Source organism: Poecilia mexicana, unplaced genomic scaffold (genome assembly GCF_051168715.1).
Source record: "Poecilia mexicana isolate PSO_F unplaced genomic scaffold, ASM5116871v1 scaffold_11, whole genome shotgun sequence".
Classification (NCBI taxonomy): domain Eukaryota; kingdom Metazoa; phylum Chordata; class Actinopteri; order Cyprinodontiformes; family Poeciliidae; genus Poecilia; species Poecilia mexicana.
The window spans coordinates 23,092,796-23,107,019 of record NW_028263380.1 but is presented as its reverse complement, the minus strand read 5'-3'; the positions used below and the strand labels follow the sequence as shown (position 1 = coordinate 23,107,019).

The 14,224-nt window shown below is 35.1% G+C and overlaps 1 protein-coding gene across 1 annotated transcript; it reads left to right on the top strand.

The window, feature by feature from the left end:
* Positions 1–7,565: 7,565 nt before the first annotated feature.
* On the top strand, positions 7,566–13,001 carry LOC106919917 (DEP domain-containing mTOR-interacting protein-like). The gene is made up of 5 exons (XM_014990584.2): positions 7,566–7,922; positions 10,023–10,181; positions 10,524–10,594; positions 10,845–10,949; positions 11,060–13,001. Exons 1-5 carry the CDS (start codon positions 7,904–7,906, stop codon positions 11,225–11,227), a joined length of 522 nt encoding a protein of 173 aa, XP_014846070.1. The 5' UTR covers positions 7,566–7,903; the 3' UTR covers positions 11,228–13,001.
* The last annotated feature ends 1,223 nt before the right edge of the window (positions 13,002–14,224 follow it).

Below are 14,224 nucleotides of genomic sequence, written 5' to 3'. Positions count from 1 at the left end.
GGCAGACATCTATATGCTGCAATGAGTAAATAGCATGCACTTTGACAAAGAAGTAAACATCTTTTTATTTTTGCCTTCAAGTAATGTGTCAACTGCTTTTATTGAAATATTTTGTTTAACAAGGTTTCTTTTACCAATAGTTGGTTGCAAATACTTCCAAAGATGGTTTTTTTCAAAGTTAATCGTCATACATTGGAAATTTACCTGCTTTTTGATTTCTAGGGTTAAAGCATATAAAGAGTCTTTGCGTTACACTTCTGTTCTCAGCACGGCTTTAAAAACACACGAGGGCTTTTGATGTGTTTGAAAAGCTCTGCTTTCACTGACGGCCTTCTCTCTGCTGGGAACGATTTGTTCACTGGGGGGAACGAATCTTTGCTCTTTGAAAGTGATCTGTACATCCATCACCACAGGGGGAAGAAAATCCTCATATTACGAAGACCACACACATGCCTAACCAGTCACATATGCATGGGCATGAACGCGTACAGAGGCAAGCCAAAGGAACTCTAAACACACAAAGATTTTTATACATTACCTCAAATAGGCTGCCTCTGAGGCAGTGGCTTTGATTTGAAAATTGATGCCAAAGAACAATAACCTACACACCAGCAGCCCCCACAGCACAGATTACAATCAACAAGCTTATTGGCCAGCATGCTCGTATGACCTGAGGGCATGTTGAGAAAGTAATCCCGGGAGGAAGGAAGTCTGCAGCTCGAGTTTCAATGCACCTGGACTGTGACCATGTTGAAGAAATTGTCAAGTGAGTCTTGAACAGGTACATCAATGGACTGGTGAAAACAATCACACTCTTTGGGTTAATCTTTTTTATATTTATCTATTTATTACATCATCTTAATAAATTTGGAATTTAAAAAAACCTGAGTGGTGTCACAAAAAAACTGTGTACTGCTTATGCTTTGTTTACTGTGGACATGTATGAATGTGTAGCTTGGTTTTATAAGCAGACACTTTGCGCATGGTGATCAGTTTTCTTGTTAAAACACTGAAAAGAAAATTACATATTTGCTATGTGTACATTTGACTTGTTTTGTAAGTGCTTTATTCACGAACTAATAAATTAAACTGGCTCTTCAAGAATACATTTTTGCCATTTTGTGCATGGAAAGTCAAATCTACACATACACCATGTGATACAGAGTAAACAACATTAAGATTTAGTTATGTAACCCTGTTATGGGGTTAGGGTTATTGTGTCCATTAAGAAATGGACACAATATACTATTTTGCATATGTTTTATGTGAAATAGCTCTACGTGACAAATACAGAAATATACCAATTCAAAAATCCAAAATAAAAACATAAATATGTCAAATGCACTCTTTGCCACCATTTGGAATATACACACCACTACAGTTTAATGGTCATCTAAGACAAAAATTACCCAAAAGAAACATGCATTAAGCATTTTAACATGCTGCAGGTAACATGTTTTGATACAAATTATGTTATTACATTATTTTCTTACTGCTGTGTGCAGATGTTTTATGGAAAGTATGTTTAATTGTAGTTAATTTAAACAAATTTATATGAGAAATAAAACAAAATAAACAAGATTAAACTTAGTAACTATTTTTTTTTTCCAGAGAAGTGTGACTGAATAAAGCAAACACAAACAAAGCTCCCACACATGGGAGTAAAACCAACGTGAGTCATCTGAAGCACCTTTAAAATCAGGGAGTTTCTCAAACAAAATTTCCTGGAATGATAAATAAAAGCGTTGCTTTGCTTTTTTCAGCTTTGTCAGATAGTATTTGCAGTGAATCAGAAGCGACTCAGCATAAAGAGATGCTGAGCTACTGGCTCTTCTTACAGGAAACATCGATATATTCAGCTAATTGTAACTTTGGACTTCATACTGTTAAATTACAACACAGTGGCACAGTAGTTCATGAAGCTGCCATGTATCGATTTGTGTTCTGGTACATGGCTGTTTATTTTTATGTGCATGTCTACATAGACGTTGAGCTGCCTGCATGTTGAAAAATCAACAAAAAAAATTCTGCAGCTCATTAAAAATCATTGTTTCAAAAATAAACAAATAAAAATGCAAATTTCTGAATTTGTTGAAAAATTAATTTGGAAGCTTACCAAAGAGTTTATTACTGGATGACCCATAAAAACCTTCAACTGAGATTTGTGTGTTGTAGTTCAGGAACAAAGTACTTTGTACTTTATTATCTGCTTTACTATATTTGAACACAAACAAATACTCTCACAAACCTAGAAATATGCATTTAAATGTTCACATGTTCAAATAAAACTGAAATTTAGATCACATTAACAAAAATGTAGAATGTTAACACATTTTCTCCAATTGTTCTTTCCACAAATAAAGTGAGAATTGCATGTAGAATTACTCTAACACAGGAAGGAGGGCAGTAGAATCATGTCAAGGTTGTGTATATTAAAACAACATGAAAACATGGGGGTGAAACACAAAGTGGTACGAACTGCCGAGAAACAGGAAACAATCAGCAGAGAGCCATGCTGAGCTGGAAACAGAAACAAACCAAGTTTGAAACTGGGAGGATCTGGCAAGGGACTGAGGAGTTTTTAACTGAACAGATTGATACTGACACCATAATCAGGTGAGAGCAATTACACAAGACAGCAGAGTGAGGCCAGACCTGGAAGAACATCTGTTAGAGGGAGGAGGTTCGCCTTCCTGCAGGATAAAAGCCCTTAACATGCAGGTTCATGTGACAAAATGGCCATAACACAAATCCAGAAACTCTTCAACCAATCTGACCGTCTTTCTGTTAGTTTGCCGGAAAAATGAGGCGTTGCTGTAGTTTTATTGGAAGGTAAATGCAATTGACCCATTTGTACCCCCTATTGGAAAACCAAATTACTGTATAAAGCTCATTGCACTCCAGAAAGTTTTACTTGCATGACACTTTCATTGAAGTCTTCGGTTCTCTTTGTTTCATCATATGTTTTGTTTTTGATGTTTTAGTCTATTTTCTTTCTCTTTATTTGTTAAGAAATGCAATTATAATTTTTTTGTGCCAAGCTGTGCATTCCCAAAAATGTACAATGTTTAATACTATTAGAACAAATTATTCAATACAAAAGCTGTTTATTCAGCTTACAATATTCTCTAAAAGGATTCTCCTTTGCTTTGATTTTTCTTTGTTTTTGTTTGAAATGCTTTTTCTTTCCAATGTATCTACAGTGCAGCTTTTACTTGGAATTGACAGCCTTCAAATTGAAAAAAGATACATTAAATTGGTAAGTGAAAATATTTTTAACTTTAATTCCTAAAAGGATTTATAAGCTTTCATCAAACAGACAACTAATCAAATTTAAATGTACAAATCTTGCCATAACTGTGAGAGAAGATTTCATCCAGCAGATGGCAGTATAACATCAGATTAATGTAAGCTTAAGGCAAATGGCAGATAATAAAGATCATCAATAATGCGATGCCCACTTATGCACTAATATAGATTCATATTCTCCACTTAATGGCAGTTTTATCAATTTAAACTTTAAAAAAAAGTTCTTGAAAATGTGATATTTGCTTTTGTCTTGTTTTCCCTGATTAGCAGAGGTCTTTATTTCAGGCATTATCAAGAGATATTAAAGTTTCTCCAGCATATCTCAAAATGGTACCATTCGTATATCTTCCGACATAAACTAGTTGTTTCTGCACAGGCTAAACATTATTAGTATTATCCTACCTAAGAGTTTGCAACATTTGCAAAATCTCTGTGAAAAAGAAAAGAAAAACACCTGCAGCTTTCCATCTGCATGTGCAAACCCCAGACAAATGATAAGGTGTCTTTGTTTATGCATGACCTGTCTAAGAGTCAGACATTTCTACAGACAAAAGTGCAATTTACATTTAAATCAACACAGTCAATCAATGATGAAACAACACGTTAAGTCTGTCTAACACTCTGTACATCAATTGTGGTGTACCCTGAACTCAATGAGCTCATTGATCTATGAAATCAATGGAGCACAGCAGCTAGAGATCACCAAGTGTTTTATGAGGCCAGTCCTGGAGGGAGGTGTCACATAATGTCCCCAGAATAGATTTTTGAGGACAAACATTTACATTAGGCATTTGTTTCACAGCACTTGCTATTAAATTCAAAATTTTGTGTCAAATTAGAAAAGGGGGACTATTCCATTCTTTTCATGCTGGTTTGTGAAAGATAAAATATTCAGCATTTTAAACCCAGTTCCAACAGAAAACGTTAGCTATACATGATATATCTTTTGTACCAGAAAGTTCAGATTTGTCTGTTCTGTGTACTTTGAATTCTACAACAGTCTTCCTGTGCAGTGGGCACAGTTATTGGATTTGTTCTAGTTTGCCGAAAGCATTTTATTCTTTGCATTTGTTCTATTCAGTCTAACTCAGAAATACTTTATTAATCCTAAAGGGAAATTAAATATTGCTGAACATCATATTATCCATATCATCGACTCTCCAAAGAGTTGATGTAGAGGCTGATGGCTGTAGGCAGGAAAGATCTCCCGTAGAGCTATGTCTTAAAGACCTGAAAACACTTCTGGCTAAAAACACTGACTGTCTAATGAAGAAGATGCTCGGGGTTGTTTGTAATGTTCTTTGCACTGTTCTCTCCAGATAAAAGTAGTCCCTACAACAGAACCAGCCTTGTTTATCAGGTTGGTTGGTCTTTATGTCCCTGGTTCTGATTCTGTCTCCCCATCAGATGATGATGCTTTCTTGCTTTGGAAGTCTGAGGTGTACAAAGTGGGAAAAACAATGGTGAAAGTACATCCCATTGTGGTGCTCTTGTGCTCTAGAATAGCTTGATTAGCCTCTAAAACCTTCAGTCTCACAAACTGACAAAATCTTTGTCAGGTGGTCATTGATCCATGTGATTGCACCTGTGTCTGCTGGAGTTTCTGACAAAGCAAATAAAGCTAAGCTGTGTTAAATTTTCCATCCAGTTCCAGGTCTGAGGTCTCTGTGTTCCAGATCTTGAAGAACTTATTTAGACATTACAGGTTTAGATTAGGAGGTTTTTCTCAATACTGGCATACCATGAAGGGCAAAAAAATCCTAGTAAATGATCTGCTTGCATTTGCTTAATGGATATGAGTGAATTGTCTTACAGCAGATAAAAGAAGCATGGATGTCATGGTGGCACAGACATTAGCACTGTTGTCTTGCAAGTTCCTGGGATTGAATCCCAGTTTAGGGTCTTTCTGCACAAAGTTTGCATAATCTCTTTTTGCATGAGTGGCTTCCTTCTGGGGACTCTGACATCCTCAGTTCAATAACATGACTTTTAAGTTAATTGGTCACTTTAGGATGACCTTAGATACAAGTTTGTCTGTTCATGGTTTTTTGTCTCGTCTTTGTGTCGCCCTATCATGGACAGACAAACTATCCAGGGTGTATCCAGCCTCTTGCCCAATGAACGCTGAAGATAGGCACCTGTTGGCTGGCTGATGACCCTGCAAGGATTAAGGAAGAATGGCTGGGAAAAAAATGGAAATCTGAGGTTAAAAAAGTTCACAAACCTCAAAAATAATTTAAAACTTCAAGAAATTTCAATAATTCAGATAACCTTTGGAACAGCAATAATTATTGATTTCTACTTCTGAAAACAAAAAGCTGAGTCACTGAAAGCAAAGAGGACAATAACTTGAAGTTGAGGAGTTGCTTAGTCAAGCAAAAAATATGCAATTCTGCACAACACAGAAATATCCAGTCCTTTTTAGACTTTGCTCAGTTTATCTGAGAATATAAGGTAACACTTTATTTGACGGGTTGTGAATAAGCCTCTCATTCGGTAAATCATGACACTTATAATACAAAGTTGACATTAACCAAAAAAAAAAAAAAAAATTAAAGTGTAATCAGTAATACTTTTATAACAAATTTATGTCAGATCATGATTTCTTGGTTAATGTCAAGTTGTCATAACAAAGACATTTTGAAAAATGTCAACTTTGTATTAAAGTATCATGATTTACCGAATGACACTTTATAATAACTGTCATAAATATTCACAAGACTTACTGATGTTCTTGACAGATGTTATGTCATATTTATGACGGTGTCATGACGCTCTTATTCACAACCCATCAAATAAAGTGATACCAAATCTTCAGCAGTCTAATTGAAGATGTGCAGCAGACTGTCCAGTCTTCAACATTTCAATTGAATTGAATCCTAATCAATAGGATTAGATTTAATACTATTGACTTGATCAATAGGATTAAATGTAATCCTATTGATTTCATCAATAGGATTAAATCTAATCAATATAATTTAATGCATTTTTGTTGTCCCTGAGAATATATAGAATTTTATATTTGCACTTGAGTAAACTTTAATTACTAACGCACATAATCGTGGTCTTCGTGTTACATGATCCTTCCACCTTCATGACGTCTCAAGACTGGAAAGACTTTCTCCTGTTTAGTTGTGAACTGCTATCTCTGTGTTGTTATCTCGAGTCATGCTGTTTGACTCATGATCAGTTAATGAAAAAGCAACACCGACTGACCTAAAGAGTAAAGAATGGTCCCCATGTAGACAGAATAGAATGGAGTTATCAGAGGCATGTTTATTCTGTCTGCAGCTTGTTGTTGTTGAAGGTGGTGATCACAGCGGCAGGTTTCCTCATTGATGTCATTCTTGGCCACGTTGTCGAATTGACTCAGCTGAAGGTTGAAAGGGAAAACAGCAATGGAAGTTATTAATTAGTTGCTTGTCACTTTTCATTCCAACATCGAAGGCTTGTATAGACCAAACAAACTTTCATGAGTTTCTTTTCATTTTCATTTGGTGGCATTTAAATGATGCAACTCGGGTCAAACATTTGGATTTCATTATTCTTTTCAAATTAGATTGATAAGATTTGGGCCCATTCCTCCCTACAGCATTTATGCAACTTAGTTTTGAAGGCCATCTTTTCCCCCAATACACTTTTTCTGCTCTACCCACAACATGTCTCTGGGTTTGACATCAGGGCTGCAAGATGGCCAAACTGAGCTTGTTTCCTATGAGCCACCCTGGTGCGCTTGGAGTCATCGGTATTTCAACGTATGTCGTTTCCCCATGATGCAGCCAATCTTGTTATTTTCAGCTGGTGTAGTTTCCTCAGCTTTTTATTGTCTTGTATCCGTCCGAGCTTGAATAATTTTACTTTTTTCCCTCTCCACCTGCACCCTCCCACGCTCTGCATGGCAACCAAGCAGCAGCCTGTCTGGTACATTGCTTCAGGAATACATACAGTGTTGCTCTTTGTTAGTTCTATGCTAAAACTAACCAGTGTATCAAATAAAGTCCCAACCAGCTTAAACTGATTAAACAATGTTTTAATCTAGTAGAGTAAATAATTTTTTAATAATGTTTTCCTGGTGATAATATTATTAACCATCACTTCTGTTACTTACGTAATTACAGTATTGATCGCACAATGTTGATTAATTTATTTAAATAATCTGTAGTGTCATCATAAACTGAACATTACCTACAGCATTCTAAGCTTCAAATGAAAAAATGATGTGGTAAAATTTCAAGATTGTAAATGTCAGTGCAATTAGTAAAAACCTTACATTGGAGATGACTCCTCCCACCTCATACCTCCTGCTGACGGCTGACTTGTTTGCTCTGGGGTTTAATATTTAGCTCACCCTCAAGCATTTTCCAACCACTTCACTAGCTGTGTTTTTAGAACTGTAAACACAAAGAGCATTTAAAGTACAGACTTGGTTAGGGATACGATGTTGGTGAGCGCATGAAGAGAACTTCTTTATAAAAACAAACAATTGTTCCATTAGAGTTTTTATATGTGCGGAAGAATTGTTAAAGTTCCTGGTTCTCCACATGTATCCATAGATACTCTTTTATTTATCAGTTTGACGAACGTCTGAAAAGAAATGGGTCTTCGTACAGCAGGTAAGAACTGTTTATAATTTGCAAATGCAAATGTTTATTTCTCCTAGATGCTAAAAGCAAAAATACGAGTTCAACATGTGTAAATTATTTCAAAATATGTGTAATAGGTTCAAACTGTTAGAAAAACATGGAGCAATATTAATCCTGAAATCATATTATTTAAGTAAAATAAGCTAAATATATTAAAATATTGACAACTTAAACATAATGAGGATACCAACAGACAAACCAAATGACAAAAGCAAACAATAATGTAAAGTAATTCTACAAAGCTTAAAACTTACTTTTGTTCGGGTTGAAAAAAGCAGTGCCAGAAATAAATCAATAAACAGCAAAGAACAAACTAAAACATTTGGAGCTATGTGAGAGCTCACATACAAAAAGAAAGCAAACATTTCCTGTGCAACTCAGACATGCTTATGAGACAGCAACCTGTATATCACTGCATCACTCACAGAAAATGTGGCTGGAGTAATAGGCTTCACACCACATAGTTATTTAGCAAGCATTAAACAAACTGTGTTATTATACAGTCATATATCTGCCTGACACATCATGATGTCACTTTCCAATAAGACAGGAAAAGAAGAGAGAGGGAAGAAGGTGTGTTTATCACCATCACTCGGTTAATCATTGATGTGCTTGATGTTATTTTTGTACAAAAAAATTCTGATTCTAATCAATGTGTTGCAAACCACTGAATACGGTAAAATTATACACATGCATATCAAACTTTACTTTTACATTGTCCAGGCACAAAAGCTCATTCTACAAATTTCAAATATGTAAAGGTTACTTTGACAAAACACCAATGTATGAGTGCATTAAATATAGTATGTCAAAACTGACTTATTATTGTTAGTTTCTTGTTTACAGTCAAGGCTTATGAATCTACAGCAGTAAATTATGGAGGAAAACAGGACTATACTATCTTTTGGAAACTATAACAGCACAACCTGTCCCTCTTATCAAAGAAACCAACAGAACAATTGAACATGTTTCTTCATCCCTGCAGAAGTCAACATCATGGCCAATATTTGTCTTTCATATCTCTATAATTCAAAAGAACTCCCTCCTTGTCAAGGTGGAATGGAACAGAATCATAGATGATATAATATGTAGGCTTACACAGAACTGGGTCAATGCAAACACACTTTAATCCAGCTGATTGCACCTTGGTTTACAACTAGATTGAACCCCTGGAAAGTTGTTACGTTCTGATACTTGCTAGGTTCTTCCCAGAACACACCACATACTTTACCTAGAACCTTTGTAGAAATTATTGGTTGTTTTTAGAAACTTACTAAAATAAACTTACCTGGTGCTTTTACTAGAACTATAGATCACTTTCTAGAACTTAATGTGTACTTTCTAGAACTTTCCCTTCCTGTATAGGAGTCAAACTTATTGCTGATCCACAACATTTGTATGTGCTAAAGTGAAAGTGAAAACATTTGTGATTTATGACTAATAAGTACCATGAAAGTTACAAGAAAGTACCTTGGTAGTTGTAAAAATAAGTTCAGGGAAAATTACTTGCAGGTTCAAGTAAAGTACTTGGTCATTCTAGAAAAGTAACCTCCATAGTTCGTGGGAAGTACCTGGAAAGTTCTTTAAAATTCACCAGTAAGCTCCATGAAAGTTGGAGAAATGTACCTCTTAGTTCGTGAGAGTATCTAGAAGGTTCAGGAAAGGAGTTCTAAATACCTCATATGATCAGGAAAAGCAATCTGCAAATTTCTTCAAATTTCCAAAAGTAACTGGTAAGTTCTGGAAAGAGAACTCAAAGTTTCAAGGGTTCAACTTGGTCATTTATGGGAAAGCCAAATTCGAGCAAGCTCCAGGAAGTCCAAATACCATTACATTACATCTTAGTAAGATTAAACTTAGTAAGATCATTTTGGTCTAAAGTAAAACCCACTGAAAAACTAACCAAAACAACAAAGTCTTGAAATCAAAACTACTTGAATTGAGTCAGGAGAATAACCACGTTTAGGCCAACAAATGACTGAATCAATGATCGAAAAAAAAAAAAAAAGAATCTTTATCTTTATGTGAGTCAGCAAGTTCTCCATGACGTGCGTATCTATCTCCTTTTAGACAGTGCTTCTAAGAATGAAAAAGCCACTAAGAGTGGGAGCTGTGTTGGTCCAGCAAGACCCAGGCTAAGAAGCAGCAGTGATGGAAACATTTACACCAGAAGAACAGTTGGTGGCTGCAGTTCCTTCTCCTCCCTCACACTCTCCAACCCTAAATCAGGTATTATTTTTCAGGCAACTGCTATGTTTTGTTTGGGCTAATGTACATGCAGGTTGCAAAAACAAATGACAGCAAAGGAGTGTTGTTAGGCTAGTGGCATGTTGGAAGCCACAGGGTGATGTGACATTGATTTATCACTGATGATCTATCATTAAACTCAGATTATCTAGGTTTAAAGTAGAGTAAGTCCACAACATCCAAAATATGTTGTCTCGTAATGTTTTTCCTCCTTTAGAAGTATCCTGTTGAAAACTAAAAATAACATTTTCTTTTTTTTTGTCTCATTTTTTTTGTCTTTTTCTCTTTCTTTCCCCTATATTTATACCTCTCCCTTGTCTTTAGTCCTGAGGAGACCAGTGAGCACCGAGGAACTGCAAACACCAGGCAGCCCCTACATTAAGAAAACATTCACAGTATGTTTTACATTTCCCTACATTAAAAGCCTTTTCCCATTAACATGAATAGAGAAGGGATATTATTTCTAATCTTTCTTTGGCTATTACAAGAAATATATTCTTCCTTTTTTTTTTTCTTTTTTTTTTATAAAATTTGACACCATTGACCAAAATGTGTTTTTTTAAAGCATGTTTTAGGCTGATTTTTCACCTCCAAATATGCACAGATTTCAGTTGTATAAATTGTCCTTTCTGTACTTCTCTACAGATTGTGGGTGATGCAGTGGGATGGGGGTTTGTGGTTAGAGGAAAGCAGCCATGCTACATTCAGGCTGTGGAGCCATTTGGTCCAGCTGCTGTTGCTGGGATGAAGGTAGACAAAAACAATTATTCAAAAGAGATTTTATCTTAAATAAACCATAAATCAACCAGTTTCCTCTTTTTTTCAGCTAACTAATGTTTGAATACCTTCCATATTTGCAGGTACGACAGTTTGTGGTCTCTGTGAATGGTCTCAATGTTCTCGATCTGGACTACAGGACAGTCAGCCACCTGATCCTCACCGGACCCAGAACTGTAGTGATGGAGGTGATGGAGGAAAGAGACCACTGGGAAGAAGAAGAAATGCAACTTACTCAAGAATCAAACTAGAGAATAATTACCACGTGTTGAGAAGCTGGATTGGTTCTGTTTAGACTGCAGTTTTGAATATGTAGTTCAGTATTTTAACAGACACATGGGATCTTGTGTGCTGAAAATTATAAAATTCAGTCTTAGATGAGCACATCAGTCAATTCATCACTGACCAACAACCTGCTCAAAAACAAGATTTATAGAGTTCCCGAAGAAAAAAAAGGGCCAAAATTAAGGCAAATGACTATTAGACTGAAGTAAATGGGTGTCATGATTTAGTCCAAGAGTTTAGTTATTGTCATTTATGGCAATAAGAAATGGAGCTCAAGCGCAAATTCAATCCTTAGAATTGTTGGAAAGCGTTCTGCAGAAGAATGAAATGCATTGCATTTCACTGGCAGCTAAAAGGCTACTGGGATATCTGAAACAAGAAATAGCTCATATGTCTTTAAATGGGTTGAAAATGTTAAAATCAATCAATCAAGTTCATTTGTATAACACATTTCAGCTATGAGGCAGATTTACATCATGAAAACATAAAAACATCATAAACACTTCGGTTTTGAGTGACTTTTTCAGATTATCTAAGGTGTCTGACAAAAAAAGACGCCTCGTGTCTGAAAAAATGTGAACAATAGATGAAAATATATATGAATGACTCAGCAAAAATGTATTGTTTTAAAACTAGAATTGCCCCAATTGAAAATTGGTTATTTAAAAGCTTGCAAAGCGCCTTAAAATGTGTCCTAAAATCACATTGGGTTGTTAGGGAAAAGCTAAACTCTTCAGTAATAATTCCACCCATCTTGTGTTTCCCTCTTCAACATACCAGCCTATGTGTCCCTTATAAGCCTATTTCACCTCCTTGCAACCATCTGAGCCAATACAAAGCACAGCATTTATGGTCAAAGTTATCATTTGAGTATCTTCGATTTTAAGTCAGGATCTATCTGTTGTGTCATTTGACCTAAATAGTTTTTAAACCTGTATTAATTTGGTTCAACATAATTTCTACCTATTAGATGCTAACCTCAGAGTCCATGGGAGAATATATTGAAAACATATTCTGGAATTAATTGTGCTGTTCTCATTCCTTTTCTGAGGTTACCTGGACTTTAAACTCTGCCACTTTACTGCCTGTCTGTTCACAAACCCAGTATCAACAGAAGGAACATTTCCACTGACCTGCTCACACAAAAACATGTCTGTCCACAAAAAACACCCCTCTAGACGTCCCCTGATTGTGTTTGTCTTTCCATCCACGCCATTCTGATTCCCAGAAAGGAAATAGGAAGTGTGTAGTTGAAGTGTGAGGCAGATAAACAACTTAACAAAAATAAAGATTGTGACTCACGATTAGTTTGAAAGTATTTTTGTACAGTCTACTCTTCCATTTACATTGTGTACATTTATATCTGTTTTTATTATGTAGTTTTTTGTTTTGTGCCATTTTTCTGCATTAGTATGAATGCTTTACAAGGATTTGATCCCACAGCCTCAGTGAATGTCTTTATTCCCCCTTTCTCTTTTATCATAGCGTCAATGCAAATAATTAGTTTTGAAAAGTGTAAGATAATACATTTTCTTCATCAATATTGTTATTCTACATGAATATCTTTTCTTTTATTTTCCCTAAACGTATTTGCATATTTTAAAGTAAATAGAAATCCCTTTTAAGCTCAATTGTTTAAATTATTATTTTTCTTTTAAAAACATTGTCTTTAAATTCTTTTTCTTTCACATTTTGTGTTGAAAATGTGAAAAACAATAAAATGTTCTTCATTGTCACACAGACATTGTCCTCAAACATGATGACAATATATATAAATGCTAAAGATTAACATACGTTCATGTATTCCTGTTCAACTAAATAACCTGTCATTATTTAATTTGTAATTTATAAAATTGGCTATGCTGTCCGACCAGAAGGTGGCGGTATGGACTAAATTGTGCATGATGAGTCACATCAGTTTTGTCTTTGGCAAACAAATGTCAGCTTGTGAACATTAGCAGAAACTATAATAACAATACTAATAGAAAAAAACAGGGAGTAAACCCTACTGGCAACCAAATTCCAACACACGTTTCTATATTTGATTTAATGTAATCCAATTCAATTTCAATTACATTTTCCAACCAAATTACATTCTGAGATCATCAGAATGTAATTTCCCTCAAAGGGAAACATTTTTGTTTTTTATTGATCTTACAGGTTCCATTAATAAAGACCTTGTAGGTAACTGTTATTGAGTCATGTTTATAATATAGAGATTGTACTGTTTATTATTATTATTATTAATTATTATTATTATTAGTATTATTATTATTATTATTATTATTATTATTGATTTATTTGTCTATTTATATTCTTCATTTCATGCCTGGCAGTCCTTTTTAAAAACTAAATGTATGTGTTCATTGTAGCCTTTTGTGTCCTGTGAAAAGCATGACAACTAATTTCCTTAAAACAAAAAAGGTCAACAAAAAGTAACAAGCAGCACCAAAAGGTTTATTTCTGACATTTCCGGATGCCCCATATTTTAACTCGGGGTGTGACACCAGTAGCATTTAGGGAAGTTAGTGTAAATGTTGGCTTTGTTCCTGAACTGTTGAACTCTGTCCAGAAGCTTTTCAGACCTTGGAAGAATGACAGAAAAAGAGCAAAATTACTGTCATTACATACATTCTCTCCTGTCAGCAGGGAAACCTCTCAGTGATTGACGAGTATCTGTCAGCTGATGAAAAAAAAGGTTAAAAAAAACTTTAATGAATAAAGGGAATGTAAATTGTTGAAAAATGTAGACCGGATTTTTTTTTAGTGGGTCAAAAGAATAAAAACCCAAATGTTTGATAGATAAAAATTCAGAAATTCCTTTGGACTCTTTTTCACTGTAATAACACTTTCTTTTGTGTCAAAATCACAATTCCACAGTTTCTGCTGTGACAGAATCACATTATGTCTCTGTGATAAGCATGGAAGGTGAGTTTTTTTTTTTTTGGCGATCCCAGGTGAGT

Bases quoted from the DNA above. Each gene is read 5' to 3' on its own strand.
- LOC106919917 (XM_014990584.2), top strand. The intron at 10,182-10,523 runs GTATTATTTTTC...CCTTGTCTTTAG, and splicing joins ACTCTCCAACCCTAAATCAG to TCCTGAGGAGACCAGTGAGC. The intron at 10,950-11,059 runs GTAGACAAAAAC...CCATATTTGCAG, and splicing joins CTGCTGTTGCTGGGATGAAG to GTACGACAGTTTGTGGTCTC.